Below are 19,511 nucleotides of genomic sequence, written 5' to 3' on the forward strand. Positions count from 1 at the left end.
TATTAAATAATGCAGAAATCAAACAATTTTCTCTAACAATCACAATTTTTCTAGGTTTGTAAATATGTGACAAGAACCATTACAAATTCATCCAACTTATTTCACTTCCAATTCAAACATTTTTCACACGGGAAATGCATTGAGGTACTAAGCTGAATTTTTAATGGTACTTATGCTTAACTAGAAGGGTAGAAGAATTATGATAACTACAGAGCAATGTCTGCTTTTATGTATTGTTATTCAGGATTTTTAGTTACAACATATTTATTTAATTAAATAATACAGTGGTAACATTATCATAAAAAGTAGCTTACGTTCATTACATTTAAAAAAAAACAGGTAAGTACCATATTTTTTGTTTTCATGTCTGTTCTTTATTATTATAAAAGTAACTAAAATTTAAACATTAGAAATCTATTAGGTTAAATAGGGAATATAAAGAAAATTATGCTTGCAAGCAGCTTGTGCATTACATAATTTAAAAATCAATATGAGTTGCATGTTTGCTGAATGATTTACAATCATTTAATATTTAATTAGAAACAGGTGTATACTGTTACAAGTTTTAAGCTGTTTAGAATGAACAACTGTAGTTTTTTGTTATAATCTGAAGTCATTTACAATGAAGAAAAGGGTAATCCAGATTTATATTTTTGTTTGGTGATTATGAGATAAGTAAAATTAACCAAACCTGTATAAAGTTAGGGTAGAGGAAATAACAGATAAAATATCAAGTTTTACTGAGAAAAAGAACTTTGAACTTTATGATTTCAAAAACCTAAATACAAATAAAATTTGATATTAGGGTAGAGGAAATAACAGATAAAATATCAAGTTTTACTGAGAAAAAGAACTTTGAACTTTATGATTTCAAAAACCTAAATACAAATAAAATTTGATAGTTTTCATAATTTTTTTTTTAATTTCAACACAAAAATCACTTTGTACATAGCAATCAATACTTTAGTTCTGTATATTCAACAAAACTTTGTAGTGAAAATACTTCATTAATAATTCTGAATATTTTTTGACTTAATTATTACTGAAAGCTTGCAACATTTTCTGAAGACACACAAAACACATTAGAAGTTAGTGTGAAAACTCTAAAAGGTCAATTTGGGATTGCAAACTTGGTCAAATCAAGTGCTAGCAAGATGTATAGTTAATTGCACATGCAGATAGTAAGCTTCAGCTGTGCATAATCTGTAAACAACATCAAATTTATTTTTCATTGAACAAACTAAACTAAACTTTTACTATGATGTGACCCATCTCTTACATTTTAATTATACTTTCATAAAATTTCAGTATATCTAGAAAATAAATGTTTTAAATAGTGGTATTGACTTGCTGAAGTGTTTTGTTTTCTTACCAGAAGGTAAAATTCAGATAACTATAATTGATAAGTTATTTAAAAAAAAGTCTAAAATGTGGGGGAGGGAAGACTAGTTTTTCCCAGAAAACTGAAAATAAATATTCTGATTTTTCATTTTTTAAGCTAAGCTTTCTTAGTTTATGAAAGAGTAAGAGAATAAAATGTACATGCATTTAGGTTAATTAGAAGAAACTTGCAGGATAAAATTAAAAGACAACATTTCTATAGCAGAAATGGAGGAAGAAATCTAAGTTTGTTTTAACTGTTAAAAATTTATCATAACTAACCATTTAGGCTAAAAATTTGGTAAGTTGCTCAGGAAATATTAACTTAATCGAGTACTCAAGTTTGACTGATGGGCTTTAAAATTCCCAACACTAGCTGAAGGTACTTGTTAATTAAGAAAAATGTATAAAGGACAATTGTAGATAATGTTCCTACTGTTTTGTTTTTTTTCTAAATGTGTAATGACCACATTAGATGCTAATTCTATATATCTTAGAGAAAATACTAATAGTTAATTAAACAAAATCAAAATGAAGGACTTAAAAATAGCAAATACAAACCTTTGACTAATTATATTAGTGTTATAAACCAAAAACAAGCTGGAAAAAAAATTAAACAAAAAAAATGTTGCACTGATTAAAAAGTTTTCACAGTACAAGCTATAATGTGGGATATAGAATATACCCTGTGTTTTGGAGGTGACTGGAAATGGGGCTCACATTGCAGTGGGGATGCACCATCTATCAGTCTTAACCTCCACTTGCCAATCTTGTATAAAGAAATAAAATAAAGGAATAACAATAGATGTGGAAATTAGTAAAACAAGATGCAAGTTCTCAAGCCATCAGAGATAGCAAGGTAAATATTTCTGATAAAAGAAAATATTTTGCCTTTCTAATTTATGGCTTACCCTCTTTTAATAGGACCTTTCTGTTAAAAGCATTGTAGCTTTGCAATTATTCAGATATTGTAGAATTTGTAATAAATTACAATTTTATCAGTAATGTTGAAATACTGATACAAATATTAACCTGTTGACTGCCAAGTATTTCAGCTGCTACAATATAGCTCTAATGCTTCTTCATTCTGTAACTTTTTGTGACGCCATTTTGGATCAAAAGTAAAACAATTTATAAATCAAATGCACGTATGGTGCTGACATCTAGCGTTGAAGTTAGGTATTATTACTCGTCCATGGCACTGTTACTGATCAGCTTGGACGAGTTATCTCGTCTATGGCACTGAACATGTTAATAATTAATGGATTTAATAAAGAAACTAAATAAAATTATTAAACTATTCTGTAACAAATATAATAGTGTATTAAATAAATATTGAGAAATAAAAATTGGAGAAATTTTACTGACTCTCTAAACTGTTTTTAGTTGTGAATAAAGTCATTTAACAACTTTGCACTACTTTTTGCAGATGTACACCTTGCCACATATAAAAGCTTGTTTAGAGCATAATAGTCACAATAAACTTAATAAATGGGTGATGGTTGGGTGCTATACTAGTTTATTTTAATATCTGGATGCAACTCTTCATGCTAGTATAATTTGTTTACTGAGCTACCATAATGGGGGCTGGAATGCTATTTTCAAGAGGTAAGATTTTAACTTTCTTGCCTTTAAATGGTAGTACCTTATTTTTATTTCAACTAATCTTTCTTCTTTACTTTGGAGAGCAGTTACCTTCTAACAACTGTCTGCTGTGTTTGTTTGTTTTAATGCATCTCTTTGGTTAAAAATCATAAAACAAAATACCCAGTTTACATTGGCAGTTGCCAGTTACTATACCAACTGTTACAGTATTTGAACTAGCTGACTGGGTAATACAAACCCAAATACTTGGAAAATGGAAATGTTCTATACTTCAAAGGGTTTATCTTTCTTTGGCTAAAATCATAAAATCAAATAGTTCATGTACACTAATGGACAATTTCCAGTTATCCTACAAAACTTAGTGATTGATCCAGCCAATTGGGAGTAATGGACACATACACAAACAAACATAACAGATCATTTTTATGATAATGTACAAAAATGCATAGCTGTCCAGCAGTCTTTGAAACTTCTAATTCATTCATTAGTTTAATACTCTTCTTTCTCCACTGTTTCACTCCTTTTCTTATTATAAAACCTCACCTGACTGTCAAAAAAAAAGTGTGAAAAGCCCTCAAATATTAGAGTTTCCATATTGGAGAGAGAATTTATTATTATTGTAGTCTTTAATTGATCACAATGCAATAAATCAAATATTCAATTTTGGGGAATGGATCAAAGTGCACATTTCACAACCTTTTTTATAGTTACATTCAAAATTTAATTCGACTGTTTCAAATGTATGTTTATAAACTGAGCATCAAAACATAGTTTATCATTCAACTTTTTATGTTTAAGTTGTATCTTAATTTCAACAGACAATATTTAGACAAACTCAGTTTGCATGTCAGAGTCACAAGATGTGGTGGTGCTGAGACTTCTCTTTTAAAGACCCCTTCATATTTATATTCCCTTTGAAAAGTTGCAGGTTGTTTGAAGAATTAGAAACACTTGCTATAGATAATTACAAATGAGTAAATAAACCTTCAACTTCCTTGCTTTATTGAGACATTACTGCTGAACTAACATAGAACTCACATTGACAAACTCATTCCATATCCTGCATCATTTCAGGAAAAGTCTGTAATTCTCTTTGACATTGCTATTGGGCTTGTTTATAACAAATAGAAGGGGCAAGTTCTCAATTACATAAATCAGATAATTATCTGTTTTGTCAATAAAAGCCAATAGTTTGTTATGATAGCTTGACATGTTTAGACTAAAGCAAAACTAGACTTAAACCTTAAGCAGTAATAGAATTTTGTAAACTTATTTGTTGGTTATTCAGAGAGCCAGATAAGTTATTTTAGTTTTGGGACATTCTCTTCTAAAGTCTGATATATTTTTATGTTCTGAAATGTTAGTTTGAAAGCTGAGTGAATTAATTTTAGATAATCAGCATGGTGAAGAAAAAAATTGGTATACTAAATCAGTTTTACAGACCTCAAAGCTAAAGAAATGTTAAGTATCTTTGTTGTATGTATATTTTTTTATATAACATTTTTTTTAACAAGAGTGAAGTGTAATAATTAGGTTATGTAAGAAAACCTAAATGAAGAACAACTGTAAACAAATCCTTAAGAATACTCAAAGAACTGCTTTTGTATGATGCAACTCATTAGATTGTTTAATCTTTTGTTGGTGATTTACTCTTTTTTTTTATGCTAGTTAGAGAGAGTTCAAAGAACAATAAAATTAAATTTCAGTAGATGTAAAACTCTTGGAACAAATAATTGTAATTGTTTGTTAGAGTACACAGTCATTCTCAAAAAAAATTATTTTCAACATTTCAGATTTTTCAACTTTTGCTAAAGATGATTCCTCTTTAATTTTGACACCTTAACATTAACTACAGATTAATATAAATTTTTTACTGAAAAACTATTTTCATTTAGGAGTTCTTAGGTTATACAAATAAGATATCTGTAAGATGAAAGAAGTGTGTGTGTGTGTTATGACCATAATTTTTAAGCCAAAACAAAATACATTAAAATAAACAAAATTTGCTGCATATTTTTTTAAAAAGATACTAGGGTACAAGCTAAAACATGGGATTATAAAGTGCAAAACCTGGAATACATTTTATAATCCCACAATGTAGCTTGTACCCTAGGATCTTTTTTTTAAAAAATGCAGCATATTTTGTTTAATTTTAATGCATTTTGTTTTGGCTTAAAAAAATATGGTTATAATTAATCAAAGATTGGGATTTGCTGTTTTTAATGCAGTTCTTCCTTATGATTTTGTGTATTTATTTAATTTCACTAAAATATATATATCTTACACTAACTGTCTTAATAAAGGCTTCATAAATTCAGACAAATCTATTAAAAATACTTTACTAACAAATTTAATATTTTGTGTGCAACAAAATGTTTACTAAAGGTTTGCCTAATTTCATGAAGATGTACTAAGAAAATTCAAAATTATATAACATGCATCATGAAACTAAATTTGACTTACCAAGCTTGTGTACATGGAATGAACCTTACATTTACAACTAGATAAGCACTGCACATGTGAAAGCAGAAGAATTGTAATTGTTTATTTGGTAATAACTTTCAAAATTTTATATATAACTTGCTTTAAAATGAATGTGAATTATTATTTGTTTTTATTGCTCTAATTCAATTTTTGTTGTTTAGTCTTGTTCAAAGTATTCGATGAGGACAGAGATGGCATTCTTTCTTCTGAAGAAATCTCTCGAATGGTAGAAGCATTGCTATATTTTAGAGAAGAGAACAAGACAGCAACTAATGAGGTTAGATATTTGAAGATCTGTATACTTCATTGTTTTATTGTACACTTAGTGGGTTTTTTTTTAAGGTGATGTTTACCTAAATTGTGTAATATCTCATTAGTTTACTCATTACTATTTCAAAATTAACATTCTGAAGAGAGGTGTTTAGGATTGTTTTTTGGCTACTTGTAATTTCAGAAATTGTGTAATGCATCATTCAAACAGTGATATTTCAAATTATGATGTTTTAAGATTACATAAAATGGATTTTAGGCACTTTTTATATACATTGGAATTGTATTTGTTGTGCTGCATATGTATGTTGTCACATCTGAAGAAAAGGGTTGTTTTTATGAGAGGTTAAGAGTAATGTCACAAGTCTTGTGTATTTTGTGTTATATCAAGAGACATAACCTAGGAATGTTTTAATTTTATGAACATTGCAAAGACATTAATATTTTAAAATTAAAAATGTTTCAAATAATGAATTTATATTGATGCTTTTTTGCAATAAATTTTGTATTATATAAAGTTAACATTTTGGTGCATGTAAGTTGTTTTATAAACTTTCAGACATTTTTTTTTTAATTACTGCTTACTATTGGCAAAATGGTAATAAAACTGTGGTACTGAAAACTTTAACTCTCACTTTGTTCAATATAATCTCAGTACCCAACCAGTTAATAGAATACCATTGGTAATAGAGCTGCTGATGTATGTTAACCTGTGGTGAATATTGATTTGAAGATTAATAACTTTTTCCTGAAGTCACCTACTTGTTTTGCTGTTTTCATTAGAAATTAAAAAACAAAAAGTTGTAAGACAGAAACTATTAAACCTAAGTCAACCTAATAACCATACGCCATAAGTTATGTTGCATTTATAGATGTCTGGTTTGTATTCAAATTAATTTTTGACTTGTATAGTGGTTCTTCTGTGTATTTGATAATCAAATGTATTATTTTCTTTCATTAGTAGTGCTTAGTTGTTAAAAATGTTTGCATGACTCAATTAATAGTAAAAACAAGACTTAACTTTGAACTAATTATTAAACTTAAAGGAAAATTATTCTACATCAAAATTTTCATGTGAAGCCTAGTAACTTTGAAAAACAGAATTTTGGAATTTTATTTTTGGTAAGTTATTAAACTCAATTTCAATATGCTAACCATCTGGAATCCCATGAAAACTGCTGTGAATTTTGTAAAATTATTTATGATGTAGCAAATATCAAAAAATGTACGAAGTTGAAGGTTGTAGAATTAAATATTTGGGATGAACTGTGGGATTTGGATGTTTTGCATATATGTATACTTTTTAGTTTTGATATTGTTTGGATGACAAAAAAAATCTGTTTTGCTCTTCCATGCAATATAAATTGTATTACCAAACAGCAAAAACATTAAGTTTTGCTACAAACAACTACCTCAGGGGTTTTGCTTATAATATGGTTAACCTAAATATTTAGTGTTAAAGCAGATAATATGAAGTCAAAGTTATCTACAATATCTACACCTGTTGTCAAACATGGTAATAAGAGAACGTATTAGTATGTTGTAGGATAGAAACAGTTGATTAGCACCTGAATTAATATAACTTTGTTGTTTTAAAATTAAATTTTACTGGCTTATTTTGCATTATAGTTTGAGCAATAAATTTCATAGAAATTAAAGGTATTCTTTATTTACAAGAAGTGTGCCTACCTAATTGTTGTAAGCTTTGACAGTTTAACAAAAAAATGTAAATTTCAAACTAATGATGTATTTTGATATTTTGTAACAGAAAACACAAGATTATGAAACTAAAATAATTAATGATCTTCAAGCTCTTTCCTTACATAAAATAAGCCAGGTAAGGATATCACAATATTTTTGATTTTTATTTATAATGAAATGCTACAAAACTTTGTTTTTAGTTGTCAGGTAATCTTGTGTTCTTTATTATTGTTATAAGTTTTTAAGACATAAATGACATTAATTAACCTTTTTATTCACCATGAGTTAGTCAAAGTGTATATATTGCAACTTATTAAAGTTGCATCATAATTGAACTACTCTATTATCATGGTATACAAATAAACTTAACATAAAGAAATAGTTAATAAATCAAATGTTAATATTATACAAGTTAAGTCCTTAGTTTTATAAGAAAATATTTTTAAAAATCTTCAGTTTTCCCTAGTATGAAAATTTATTTACCATCTCTCGAAAAAATATGGAATTTACTATTATAATAGTTATTTCTCAGCCAAAATATAAATTTTATAGCCATCAATCTTGTTTGTTCATAGAGCCATAAACCAGAGTCAAAATCTTTTCTTTAACATGAAAATCAATTGCATTTGGAACAATCACCATTCTGACTTCATATATTCATGGAGAAATTTTGAGTAAATATATTTTATTAAGAATCTATTTTTATTTTTTTTCAAAGACTTGTAATGTATAATAAAAGCTTGCAAAATTTTGTGAAGATATACAGTATACTAAAAGCCATAGTAAGGAAACTAAGAGTCAGTTTAGAGTTGCAAACTTGACTAAACTGGTTGAGCCAATAGTGAGAGACCTACATGTGCACTGGTTATCATGTGTTGGGTTTTTAGTTATATTTGAAAAAATTGTGATTGGAAAGAAAAGCTGCTTCTTTGATTATGACAACTGAACTATATATTGCTCAAAATGAAAACTCAGAATAACATATAAGAGTAGAAACACTTAACAGTGTGGTTTTACTGGAAACATTGTAGTTTAAAAGTTAAGCTTGGAAACTTGGTTTATCTCATATTTGATATTAAAATGTATAATTTTTTCATAAAACAATGACTTCTGCTGATAAATTGCCATGAAGTTATTACTCACTTTTTTAAGGCCTTTTTTAAGCTTGATAATCATCTTGTATGGACATTCTCACTTGTTTCTACAAACATTAAACTTGTGTTTACGAAAGCCTTATACACATTTTATAAAAGTTTCATAAAATAGTTTTTAAATGGTACAAATACATGCTTGAGTATGGTATTACATTACACTAATATAATAATTAGGCAAACCATGAATTATAAACACAAGAAAGAGTTTTATTAAAGGTGGAACATACTATGTGGTTTAACAGAACATTAATCTGTCTCCAGGTATGATCAGTACTATGCAGTACAAGGTTTATATGTATAGTTACATGTGCAAATGACACAAGGATTAAATGCCATTAAATACGATGAAAGTGGTGTCAACAGGTGACAGGAAAGTTAAAGGTCGAATCTGTGAATTGTATGAGTAGTAAATAGATCTTGTTAAGTATGGCTGATATTGCTAGAGCAATTATCACAGTTTAGTGAGAGATTGTATGTTTGATTTTTTGTAGTTTATAGACAGTCGTTTTCATTTGTAGATTTGGGTTGGTGTGGGAAAAGAACTTCATCCCAAAGAATTGTGTCCTATTTCAAATTGATGATATATCAAAACAGGTGTCTAAAATTCATCTTTATTAATATGATCTTTGTGATATTTGTATTTTATTTCCAAGAATTTTGACATTTGTCCTATGTGTTTCTTTCCATATTTAGATGGGGTACCGTATATGTACTTTTGAAGTTGATAAAATCCCTATTTGTGGTGTTGCAAATGAAATCTCTAGATAGTGCTATAATTCTTAAGCAGCTCAATTCAGTTACAAAGTCTTCTGTGTGGATGAAAAATTATATAGCATGAGTTATATAAGTAAATGCTGCTTTAAACACCTGTGTCACATATGAAGGCAGATTTACAAATAAAATAACATTAAGAGATGAGATCCTCCCTTTCCATTTTACTCACTGATCTCTATGTGTCCATTCTAGAAAAAAAGCTCTCAAAAAAATAAATTCACACCCATAAAAAAAAAAATCTAAAATGTGGTTAAGATATTTCAATAATATATTCAATATGTTATGGCACGGAAAAGATACTCTACGTAATTCCACTGAAGTCTTAAACGTCTTGAAGCACAGTGTCATAATTTTTTCATATGAAGTAGAATCTAATAGTTCTCTACTTTTTTGATGTTAAAAAGAAAATAACAGTGAACACCAGTGTATACTGGAGAACCCTCACCATGTCACCACACAAGATCTAATCACCATCAGTCACAGAGCACGTACTCCTACTTCACCTACATAATTTGTGCAATTCAACTTTGTTCCCACAAAGGAGATTTAATAATTGAACTGGATTACTTAAAGAATATAGCTCTGTCTACAGGTTTCAACCCTCATATCATAGATAAGGCTTTTATTAAACTTCAAAATCATAAAAAATGTTAGCTTTTAACCTTTTACCTATCATCAACATAACTCAGTATATTTGTTTCATTCACTTTTGTGCCAGAAATTGCCAATGAAATTACTAGTCTATTTAAGAATTTGAGCATTGGTATAAAATCTTTATTCAAACCTTCACATAATACTAACATTCTTAGAACCTAATCCAAAGGAATTCCTACTAAAAGAACAAATGCAAGTTGTATACAGTATCCTGTATGATGTGGAAAGAATTATATAGGACAAACAGCACGTTCTTTAGAAACAAGATACAAAGAACACAAAGGTTGCATGTCTAGAGGTGAATTCCAGATATCTACCTTAACTTATCAATATGAAACAAGTCACAAAATATTCTGAAATGAAATTCTTCTACACCAATCCAAAACTAGCATACAAAAGACTGTTTAAAACTATAGAACTACTCAAAGCAAATGACCTCTCACTAAACCATTATAATGACCCCAAACAACCTCAGCCATACTTGGAAAGGTCTTTTTATTACTCATACACATGATTAGATTTGATCTCTACCTATATCCTGTCACTTGTTGACAACATTTTCTTGACATTTCATCCAGTGCATCTCAAACTTTTTTGGTTTACAGCACCTTTAGTGTCTCAGCAATTTTTTTCATGGCACCCCTAGGCCAAAAGAAAAACCTAATAGTTCCATTTATTAAGCAGTTAGGTCCAAACAACTTAATACTTAAGTATTTATGTTCTAACAATTTAGTAGCCATTTGAAAGAATAATACACTTAAGCTGAAATTAAAAAATATTTTTATTTCATTTTTAAATAACCACAATTACTAATGGGATGTGTGCACCTATTGGGCACTGAACATCTTTTCAGACTTTGAAATCAGATTGTACCACCCTTATTTCCTGTTCCACACTGATTTTCACACGGTACGTGCTTTTTATCACAGCAACTGCCGAAAACTGAGCTTCACAGAGATATGACATTGCAAATGGAACTAGGATTTGCCGAGCTTTACCACTTAGCAGTGGATGTTCATTTTTTATTGATATCCAAAGCTCAGTTCCATGCTGCCAAATTTTGTTTTTACAATCTTGTCACAAGACAGCTCAAAGTTCAGATGGGGCCTGGCCCTATCCATGAATTGGTTTTGGATCCATGCAAACTTCTCCATATCTTCTGGGAAGTAATTTTTAAACTAGTTACTAAGTTGTATTAGGTGCTCCTCAAAAACATTTTAGTTTGTGGGTCAAATAAACTTCATTAAATGCAACAGTCTGCTGCAACAAGGGGAAATGGTCTTTGTCACTGTCTTCATTCATTTTTTTTTCTCCATAGTAGTAACTTTTTCTGAAGGCTGAAACCTCTTCTGCAAGTTTCAGAATGTTCATTGTTTTTCTGCAGAGAGAGAGAGAGATCCAATGCATTAAGGTTTTTGGAGATATTGCACAGGTATGCTAATTTTGACAAAAAGTCCGTATCTAAGAAGTTTTTAGCATATTCATGTATTTTTTTTCTGAGAGGTAAGAGTAGAGTTCCTGTCTTAATTCGAACACATGGGACAGTACATTCACATGGGAGAGCCATTGTGATACTGCAACAAAGATGTGTGCTCAGATTCCATCTCCTCATTTTTTTTGCTTTTTTTTTAAATCTCACCTTCTGTGGCTTAGTTTTTATAATGCTCACTACTTTCAACACACTTTCCAGGACTAGGTTCAGTGGAGGACTCGGGTGCTTTGACACAAGGGTTCCCTGTGGATTATATAGTGGGTCCACAGTGCCTCAAGAGCTTTGCTTTGTATGAGTACTTGCTATCCTCCATGACATAGTGACCACCATCAGTACAGACACCAACACACTTAGTGCAGTCTAAGTTCTTTTCACATATAAAAGTGTCAAGAATCTCGAACAAGTCTTGAGCCCTTGTGCCTGCAGTGATACTTTTACAAAAGAGAAGGTCTTCCACTATTTTGTCACCATTTTCAAACCAGGTGTAGCAAATCAAATAAGCATCCTTCTTACCATCCATCAACTCATCTAGCTGTAACCCAAATCCCGTCACTTTAATTTTTTCAGATAGCTGATCATTGAGGTTTTTATCATGTATTGTATTCTACAACTGATAGTATTGTTGGATGAAGGCACCTTTGAAAGCAGTCTTCCTGTAGATTCATCATATTCACTGCAGCCAGTAAAATCAGTTCTTCTGCAATGGTATGAGATGTTTTTATATTTCACGACTGTACATTCCATCTTATAGAATGCTAGCAAAGCATTGTTTGGTATTTATACTTATTTCAAAAAATGTACCTTTTTGTTCTTTCAATTTTTTTTAACTTTCTAGTAAAATAATCATGGGATTTACTGACCATGTTAGAATGTTTGGTTAAAATGTAAGTTGCATTTTAGTTTACTTGGAAGCATGCACTCTGAACCCAAAACTTTTAGATGTAATACACTCTGCGGACACTCTTTATGATGGACATCTACCAAAGTAAAACCAAAATCTAGATGACTCTTGGCATATTTCCATTACTTCACAACTTTACCACTAGTCTGTGGTTTGCCATCCTTTTCTTCACTCCCACACTTCTTATTAATGTTAAATCTTTCCATTTTTTTGCACAAGGACAAAAAATCAACAAGGTAATTCACTGAGTTTCATAACATGTCGCGCACATTTGATCACAACACCATTCAGTTATTTCGATTACTGACGGATCCAGAGAGTCAATAGATATTTGTATACAAAATCTAAAAAACGAGAAAGTTTGAGACATTGCTGGTGTAGCCAAAAGTACAAGTAAACAAAAACATATCTCAAATGTTCAAGAACATCATCAAAAGGGATGTAGCACAATCTAATGTTAACTGAACTTCCTAGAGCTAGTAGTTTGCACAGTGTCTAACAGATGTCGATATCTCTGCGTTTCCCTCAAAAGTTTGAAATATCCTGCAGCTGCCCTGTGAGTTCGCAGCAGCTCCCTGAGGCACCACAGCACATTATTTGGAAACCATTGATCGATATCCCTTTGTATTTTGTCTTTAACTGTATGTAAACCTTGCATTGTGTAGTACTGATCATACCTGAAGAGAAACCAATGTTCTGTCAAAACATGTACTATATTCCATCATAGATAAAACACATTTTTATGCTTAAGTCATTGTTTGTCTACTTATTATTAGAGTAAGTACAATTACAGCAAACATTCTATCTGTAAATATAATTAGAAACTAAAAGAAAAGGTTTGGCATTTCTCAGGTAAAATACCTTGCGAGAATGTTTTGCCAAACAATTTCAAAATCTAGTTCTGATGTATGCAGTTAGTTGCACTAACTTTATATTTGTTGTTGCTATTTGATGGCTTCCTTATTTCCATTTTAAAAACATTGTAGTTTTATTTACTTAACCCTCTGTAATAATTGTGAAATTGCTTTCTTTCTTTCTTTTTAACAAAATAATGTGAGTTAACATGCAATCAAGAGTATCTATTTCTTTTATTAAGTAGTATGAATGATGTTCTTATAAAGTTTACTCATTTTTTATTACAGGGCAAAGTATTTCTCCTGTTTGTTATTATGAATAAGTACCAGTTGAAGTAGAATGTTTTTTTTATCTGTAGGTTACTTTGAATAATACTATTGCTGAAATTCTAGTGAAATATAGTCTCTTATCTGCATGGTATTGTGGTAATTCATCTAGTAAATATGGTATTGTACATCTTTTTTTAACATTTGTAATGTATATACAAGTACCTAATAGTGTTTCATTTTTCTACATGGATAAGTACCTATTAAACCTGGTACTCTGAATAAATACCTAGTGTACTGCTTTTTTTTTTTTTAAGCAAAAGGTTCAGTGGATGAGTACTAAACTAGGTAAAGTATAGTCTGTCTTTCTATACAGTAAGGTATTTTTTCCTTCTGTTAGTTTTTATGAATGAAATTCTAATAAAGTGTAATCTTTCTTTTTACAGTTTACCCTGGATGAGTATCTTGTATGGTCTGTTGACCAAGCTCTACCCTATCAGTTTCTTAACATACTTTTTCAGGTATGTAATGTGAATCCATTATTAAAGTTTGCTTTCCAATAGATCCATAGATACCTTCTTAATTTTTAATTTTTTTTTTATATCTTAAATATTAAGAAATACAATATTTATAAAATATGTGAATGGTTATTGAAGTTTCTCTTTTCTTCAAGGTCTGCCACATAGTATTTGGACTAAGGCCTACTACTAAAGAGGAGGAAGGTGAAATTATAAGGTATTTTGTCCAGAAATTACTTTAGTTCTGCCCCTTCTTGATTGCACCATATGTTTTCAAACCAAGAAGTACTGAAACTTGACTTTTAATATTTTAATGGTTTATAAAAAGTACAAAGAAAAAGTTTAAGCTCATTAATTTTAAGCAGATTATTTGCATTCTAGAAAAGTAGTTATTAAATGGATATTCCAATATGTCATTGCTAGAGATATAATGGATAATGTTGCATCAGAATACCAAATAGTTGGTATATTTGTCGAAACAATTTCAAGGGACATTGGAAGTTTTGAGCTGTATGGGTAATTGTGAAATTATAAAAAAAGGTATGCAGTAACAATACATCATTAAACAAAACCTTATTCTAAGTGGATACCTATATTGTATTGCACCATCTAATGTATACAACTGCCATTAATATATTTAAATGAAACAGAAGTTTCAAGAACAGTAGTGTTACTTGGACATGTCCATTGCTTCAAGCCTAAATTGGTGGTATTTCTTTCTATTTTTATAAGTTGTAAATGCTAGTAGATGTTACCTTAGCAATAGTTGTTAGCCTATAAATTTGGACCTGCCATTTTCTGTACACACATTGATCTACTAAGTGTTATCATTGATTATCATGAGTGTTATAAACTACTAAAAATCCTGTGTGGGGTTATTTTAAAGTAAATGGTTTTAAATTGATATTCAAATTATGTAGCTTTTTAATTTTGTGTGATGTGAAAAGAAGCAACAGTTTCTACCCCAGTACACAATCATCTGTAAAACAAGTATGTTGAAGACTACAAAAAGTTGCAATAAATTTTGAAAACTACTAGATTTAATATTGAAGATGGGCCCAGCATGATCAGGTGGTTGTTGGTAAAAGAGTAGCTCAAGAGTTGATGATGGTGAGTCGTGATGACTAACTGCCTTCTCTCTAGTCTTGCACTGCTAAATTAGAAATGGCTATCACAGATAGTCTTAGTGTAGCTTTGCATAAAATTGAGAAACAAACAACATTGAAGATGAGTATGTGGTCTTAAATTTTGGTGTTTACCAAAAAACAAAAACAAACCATTCAGTAATATAACCAAAAAGAAACTGTCACATAAGTATTATTCAAGAGTTACACTATGCAATCAGTCTAATAATTAAATTAGATTACTGCTTGTATTCAGCTGTTCCTGACGAGAGACTTTGGTTGTTTTTTTATTAAGAAAGTACACTCACAATACTTATTGTTGGGCAAAACATATTTTTATTGAAACATTATCCCAGTATTTATACAGAAGAAAGAATATAATTGCTGGTCATATTTCAGACATCATTACCATCAGCAACAATACATTAGTTTTGTTAGTTTCACAAAATATTTGGATTTTTAGGTATACTCTTCCTAATGCCAAGTATTTGGCTTGAAGTTTTGCTGTTGATGCAGCAGAGAAAATGAAATGAATGTAAACAAATTAAAAATGTTTTATTTTTTTGTAAGAAATACTGGAGCAAGTACTGCAAAATGTTTTTATAGATGGAATTTTTAGTGAATCAGTTTTTTTGTCCACATTACAGCTTATGATTGGGAAGGTTCTGGAATCCCAACAAGTAGTAGTTGATCTGATAAGTCAGTATAAAAATTGTTGTGGGTTATTATTAGGATATATAGTCAAAATTAATCATTATGCAAAAGGATTTTGAATATCTTAAAACTTGTGCAAAATGTACAAATAAAATAGAAATTAAAAGCATTTCAAAGAAATAGGTTATAAATGTAAGGGTGCAATATACATCAATGATAGTAATGCCATCAACCTAAACAAATCTCAATGATTCATGTGAGAAGCATGTTTAAAACTTGTACAGTCATTTGAAGAAATCAGTAGAGACATTAATTTTACAGAATTGATAATTTCTAGTGTATAGTTAGTCTTCATCACTCTATGTCAAAAAATAATATAAGCTACTTTGGACAGGAGAAATACTTGAAACTAAATATGTTAGAATACAAAGCATTCCAATTCTTAACATAGTGACTTTTTAAAATCCACACTTCAACTCTTTCAATACAGGTTTGGTCAATTTGATTAAGCACTTGACCACTTTGTACTTGTTTAAAGTCTTTACGTAAATTATATTAGCAGATCTATAATTTGGCAGTCTTTCACATACAAAAAAACATTCTTTATCAGAGTATTTTTAATGAACTGAAATAAAGACTTTTCCATTAATAGATTTACTGTTTGTTTTGAATAAGTCCATGTGCAAAGTAATTTACATGTTAAGATTAAAAATACTTTTCCTCATCTCTCAAATCTAATTTCCTTTGGGTAATCCCTAAAACCTCCTAAATGCACTTCAAACTGTTTTTTTCAGTAAAACTTCATATTTTCTGTTATTTTCTCTACCATATCTCTAAACATGATTGGTCAGTTTGACCTACCTTGTAACTACCAAAACAAAAATTGAAATAAATTTAGATTACCTTTTTTTTTCATTCTAGAATGGCTTCATATTGTAACATGAAACTACATTTGTTTATCCTAAATAGCTTAAAGCTCATAACAGTATACATCTATTTATAATCAGATTTTATTATGTTATTGACCTTTGAATCATTTATGACTACAATTCATGCATTATAAGTTGTAACTCGCTTGGAACATGCAGCTTGTGTTGCACTATTGAATTATGTTACCCACATGCTACTCATGTGCATCTCATGAAAGATTTGTATTATTTATTTTACCTCATCTAATCTTAACTTGCCTAAAAAAAATTATTTTTATATTTTTAGTAACTTTTATAATAATAATAAAGAATAAACATGAAAAACAAATGAAGTACGTGAGTATTCTTGTTTTTCTTTGCTGCCAACTGTAGGTGATACTTAACCTTACTTTATATACTGGTAATGGTAGTAATGCACTAAATTTTTACTTAAGTAAGTAATGGATCAAAAACTATAAAATAATAACATGCAGACAACTTCTTCCAATTCTCATAATTGTTCTGGCTTTCTACATGACAAGACCTGTTACAAATTCGTCCAAGTTAGTCATTATCTTTTTCAAAAAGCAATGTAATACAATGTCATTTGATAGATGAAAACCTTGATTTCATATTGGTTATAGATAATATAGAATTGGATGTAAAAATAGAGAAGAGATGCCTGGAAAAACATTCACCCCAAGGGAAATTCAGGACTTTTTTTTTAATGTTGTCTTATAAAATTAAGAACTTGTATATTCTTAAAATATGGATTATCATCTAAGATATTATGCTACTGTAATTGGTATTACATAAATCAAGAGTAGTGTAATAAAATTTTGAGTATAAATCACTAAAACCTTGTGACATGCTTATTAAATGATGCCTGGACAGATAAGTTAAATAGGCTTCTTTTATATATATTAAAATACTGCCTGGCCCAAGCAATGAAGCAATGGGATGGAGGAAGCATTGAAACTTTTAAATTCACAATAAAATGTTATTAAGGTAGCATTGACCTTTACAACTGGGCAAACTTGTATGCTAAGGAAACTGTTAAACGTTTCTATTGAACTTCAAGTTTAGTGAAAAATAAAAACATGATGTTCCAATTTCAGAAAGTACACTTCAGTCATGTATTTCATATGCATAATTAAATGTGGAGAGTATAAAGAAATACAAAACAAACTGTTTTAACACCATAACTTTACTTAGAAATGATACTGAAGTCAAAATTCCTTGTGAACATTATCATAGCTTGAATTAAATATTTTGCACATTTTTTACAACATCAATGAACCATAGGCAGTTAATTTTAATTAATGCCATCATTGGTGATAATCAGACTCAACAGGACATTGGTAATGATTTTTGAATTTTAAGAAACTCCAGCTATGAAAGTATAATTTGGCCTTTATGGTTGACATTAGTTAATTTGTCAAAAATTGAAATGTATTCTGTTACTGAAAAAACAGCTGATGATAAGTTAATATTAAAAGGGCAGAAGTTGCTCAAGAAATGTAAAAATTTAATTTTATTTCAAAAGGTAAATAAAACAGGTAATAATGACTAAAGAATTTTATAGTCAGATGGTTTATGATCATTTAACTTTTAAACAGTGGAAATGTTATAGGTAGCAGCAGCAATTGATGATGGCTGCCATTTAAAGATATAAATCTTTTCCAAACAATAGAAGCTTAAATAAATTGAGATGTATAATTTTCATCAAGGAAAAATTAAGTAAATTGTGTTCACGGGTTTAAAACGATAAGAAAAAAAAATTTTTGTGTGTGAAGAAATTAAAAGAAGGAAGACAGTCTGACATTCCAGTATTTTCTTATTCATATCCACAGGTTAGTCTATTTCAGTTTGACATCAGAGTACTAGCTGTCTTTTGTACTTTAGAAATGTTGGATTATTGCCATACAATATTGCATATTATCATCCTCCTACTCCTGTTATTATTAATATTTTTCCAAAAATGTTTATATATATTTGGAACCTCACTTTTTGCTATCATTTATATTCATGTATAATTATTATTCTAGTTTAAAATAATTAATTGTTACTAATTTGCACCCCTCGATGTGGATTCCTGTACGTGGTGAGGGGGCCTCCCAGGGAAGGTTCTGTTCTTTCTGGTTACCTCCTCTGGGATCTAAACATCCACCCATGTGTTTGCCATGTGTGGTGATCCATGAAGGGGAGGAGAGAATCCTGGTGGTTGAGGGGTCCAACCCTAACACACCACTTTGGCCTTGAGTCATCCAAGTACCAGTGTTGGAAGTTCTCAATGGGTGTTGTGGACATTGTGTCTGATGCTGGTGTTTGGGTATAGTATTCAAGAAACCCTGGCGTTGCTGCAATGTCCTTGCATCACATTGTAGTGCGGCCCCTCGTAGGACTTCATGGTGGATGGGGTCAGTGGGTACCGAAATTTTCCTTTTTCCCTATGGATCCTCCTACAATAAATTTAAATAAAATGGTGAAAAACAGTCAGTAGGTAAACGACCACGTCTTGAAGACTCCGAACAGCAGTCTTCAACATCTGTAACACACATACCTCATTTTCTTACATTCTCTTTCAGAAAAACCTTTAGGGCAAATGTCCCCCTTTTTTATTCAAAAGGGACTAAAGGGACTTGCTGGCTCTCCAAAGTCAGCAAAGAAGCTTCGATCTAGAGACATATTGGTTGAAACATCCACATCCCAACACAGTGAACTCCTCTTGAATTCAAAGGCAAATTGGGGATGTACCTATTGAGGTTACC

The 19,511-nt window shown here is 30.0% G+C and overlaps 1 protein-coding gene across 3 annotated transcripts in view; it reads left to right on the forward strand.

Moving 5' to 3' along the window:
• Usp32 (Ubiquitin specific protease 32) overlaps positions 1–19,511 on the forward strand; it is a 143,037-nt gene that overhangs the window by 26,924 nt on the left and 96,602 nt on the right. For 2 of the 3 annotated variants that reach the window (XM_076511455.1, XM_076511457.1), the window contains 4 exons: positions 5,631–5,746; positions 7,508–7,576; positions 13,983–14,057; positions 14,210–14,271. In XM_076511455.1, the coding sequence (XP_076367570.1) occupies positions 5,631–5,746; positions 7,508–7,576; positions 13,983–14,057; positions 14,210–14,271 (322 nt within the window). The remainder of the gene's footprint in view (positions 1–5,630; positions 5,747–7,507; positions 7,577–13,982; positions 14,058–14,209; positions 14,272–19,511) is intronic. The other variant, XM_076511456.1, reaches the window with a different exon arrangement.

This window comes from Tachypleus tridentatus, chromosome 7, assembly GCF_004210375.1.
Source record: "Tachypleus tridentatus isolate NWPU-2018 chromosome 7, ASM421037v1, whole genome shotgun sequence".
Lineage (NCBI taxonomy): Eukaryota > Metazoa > Arthropoda > Merostomata > Xiphosura > Limulidae > Tachypleus > Tachypleus tridentatus.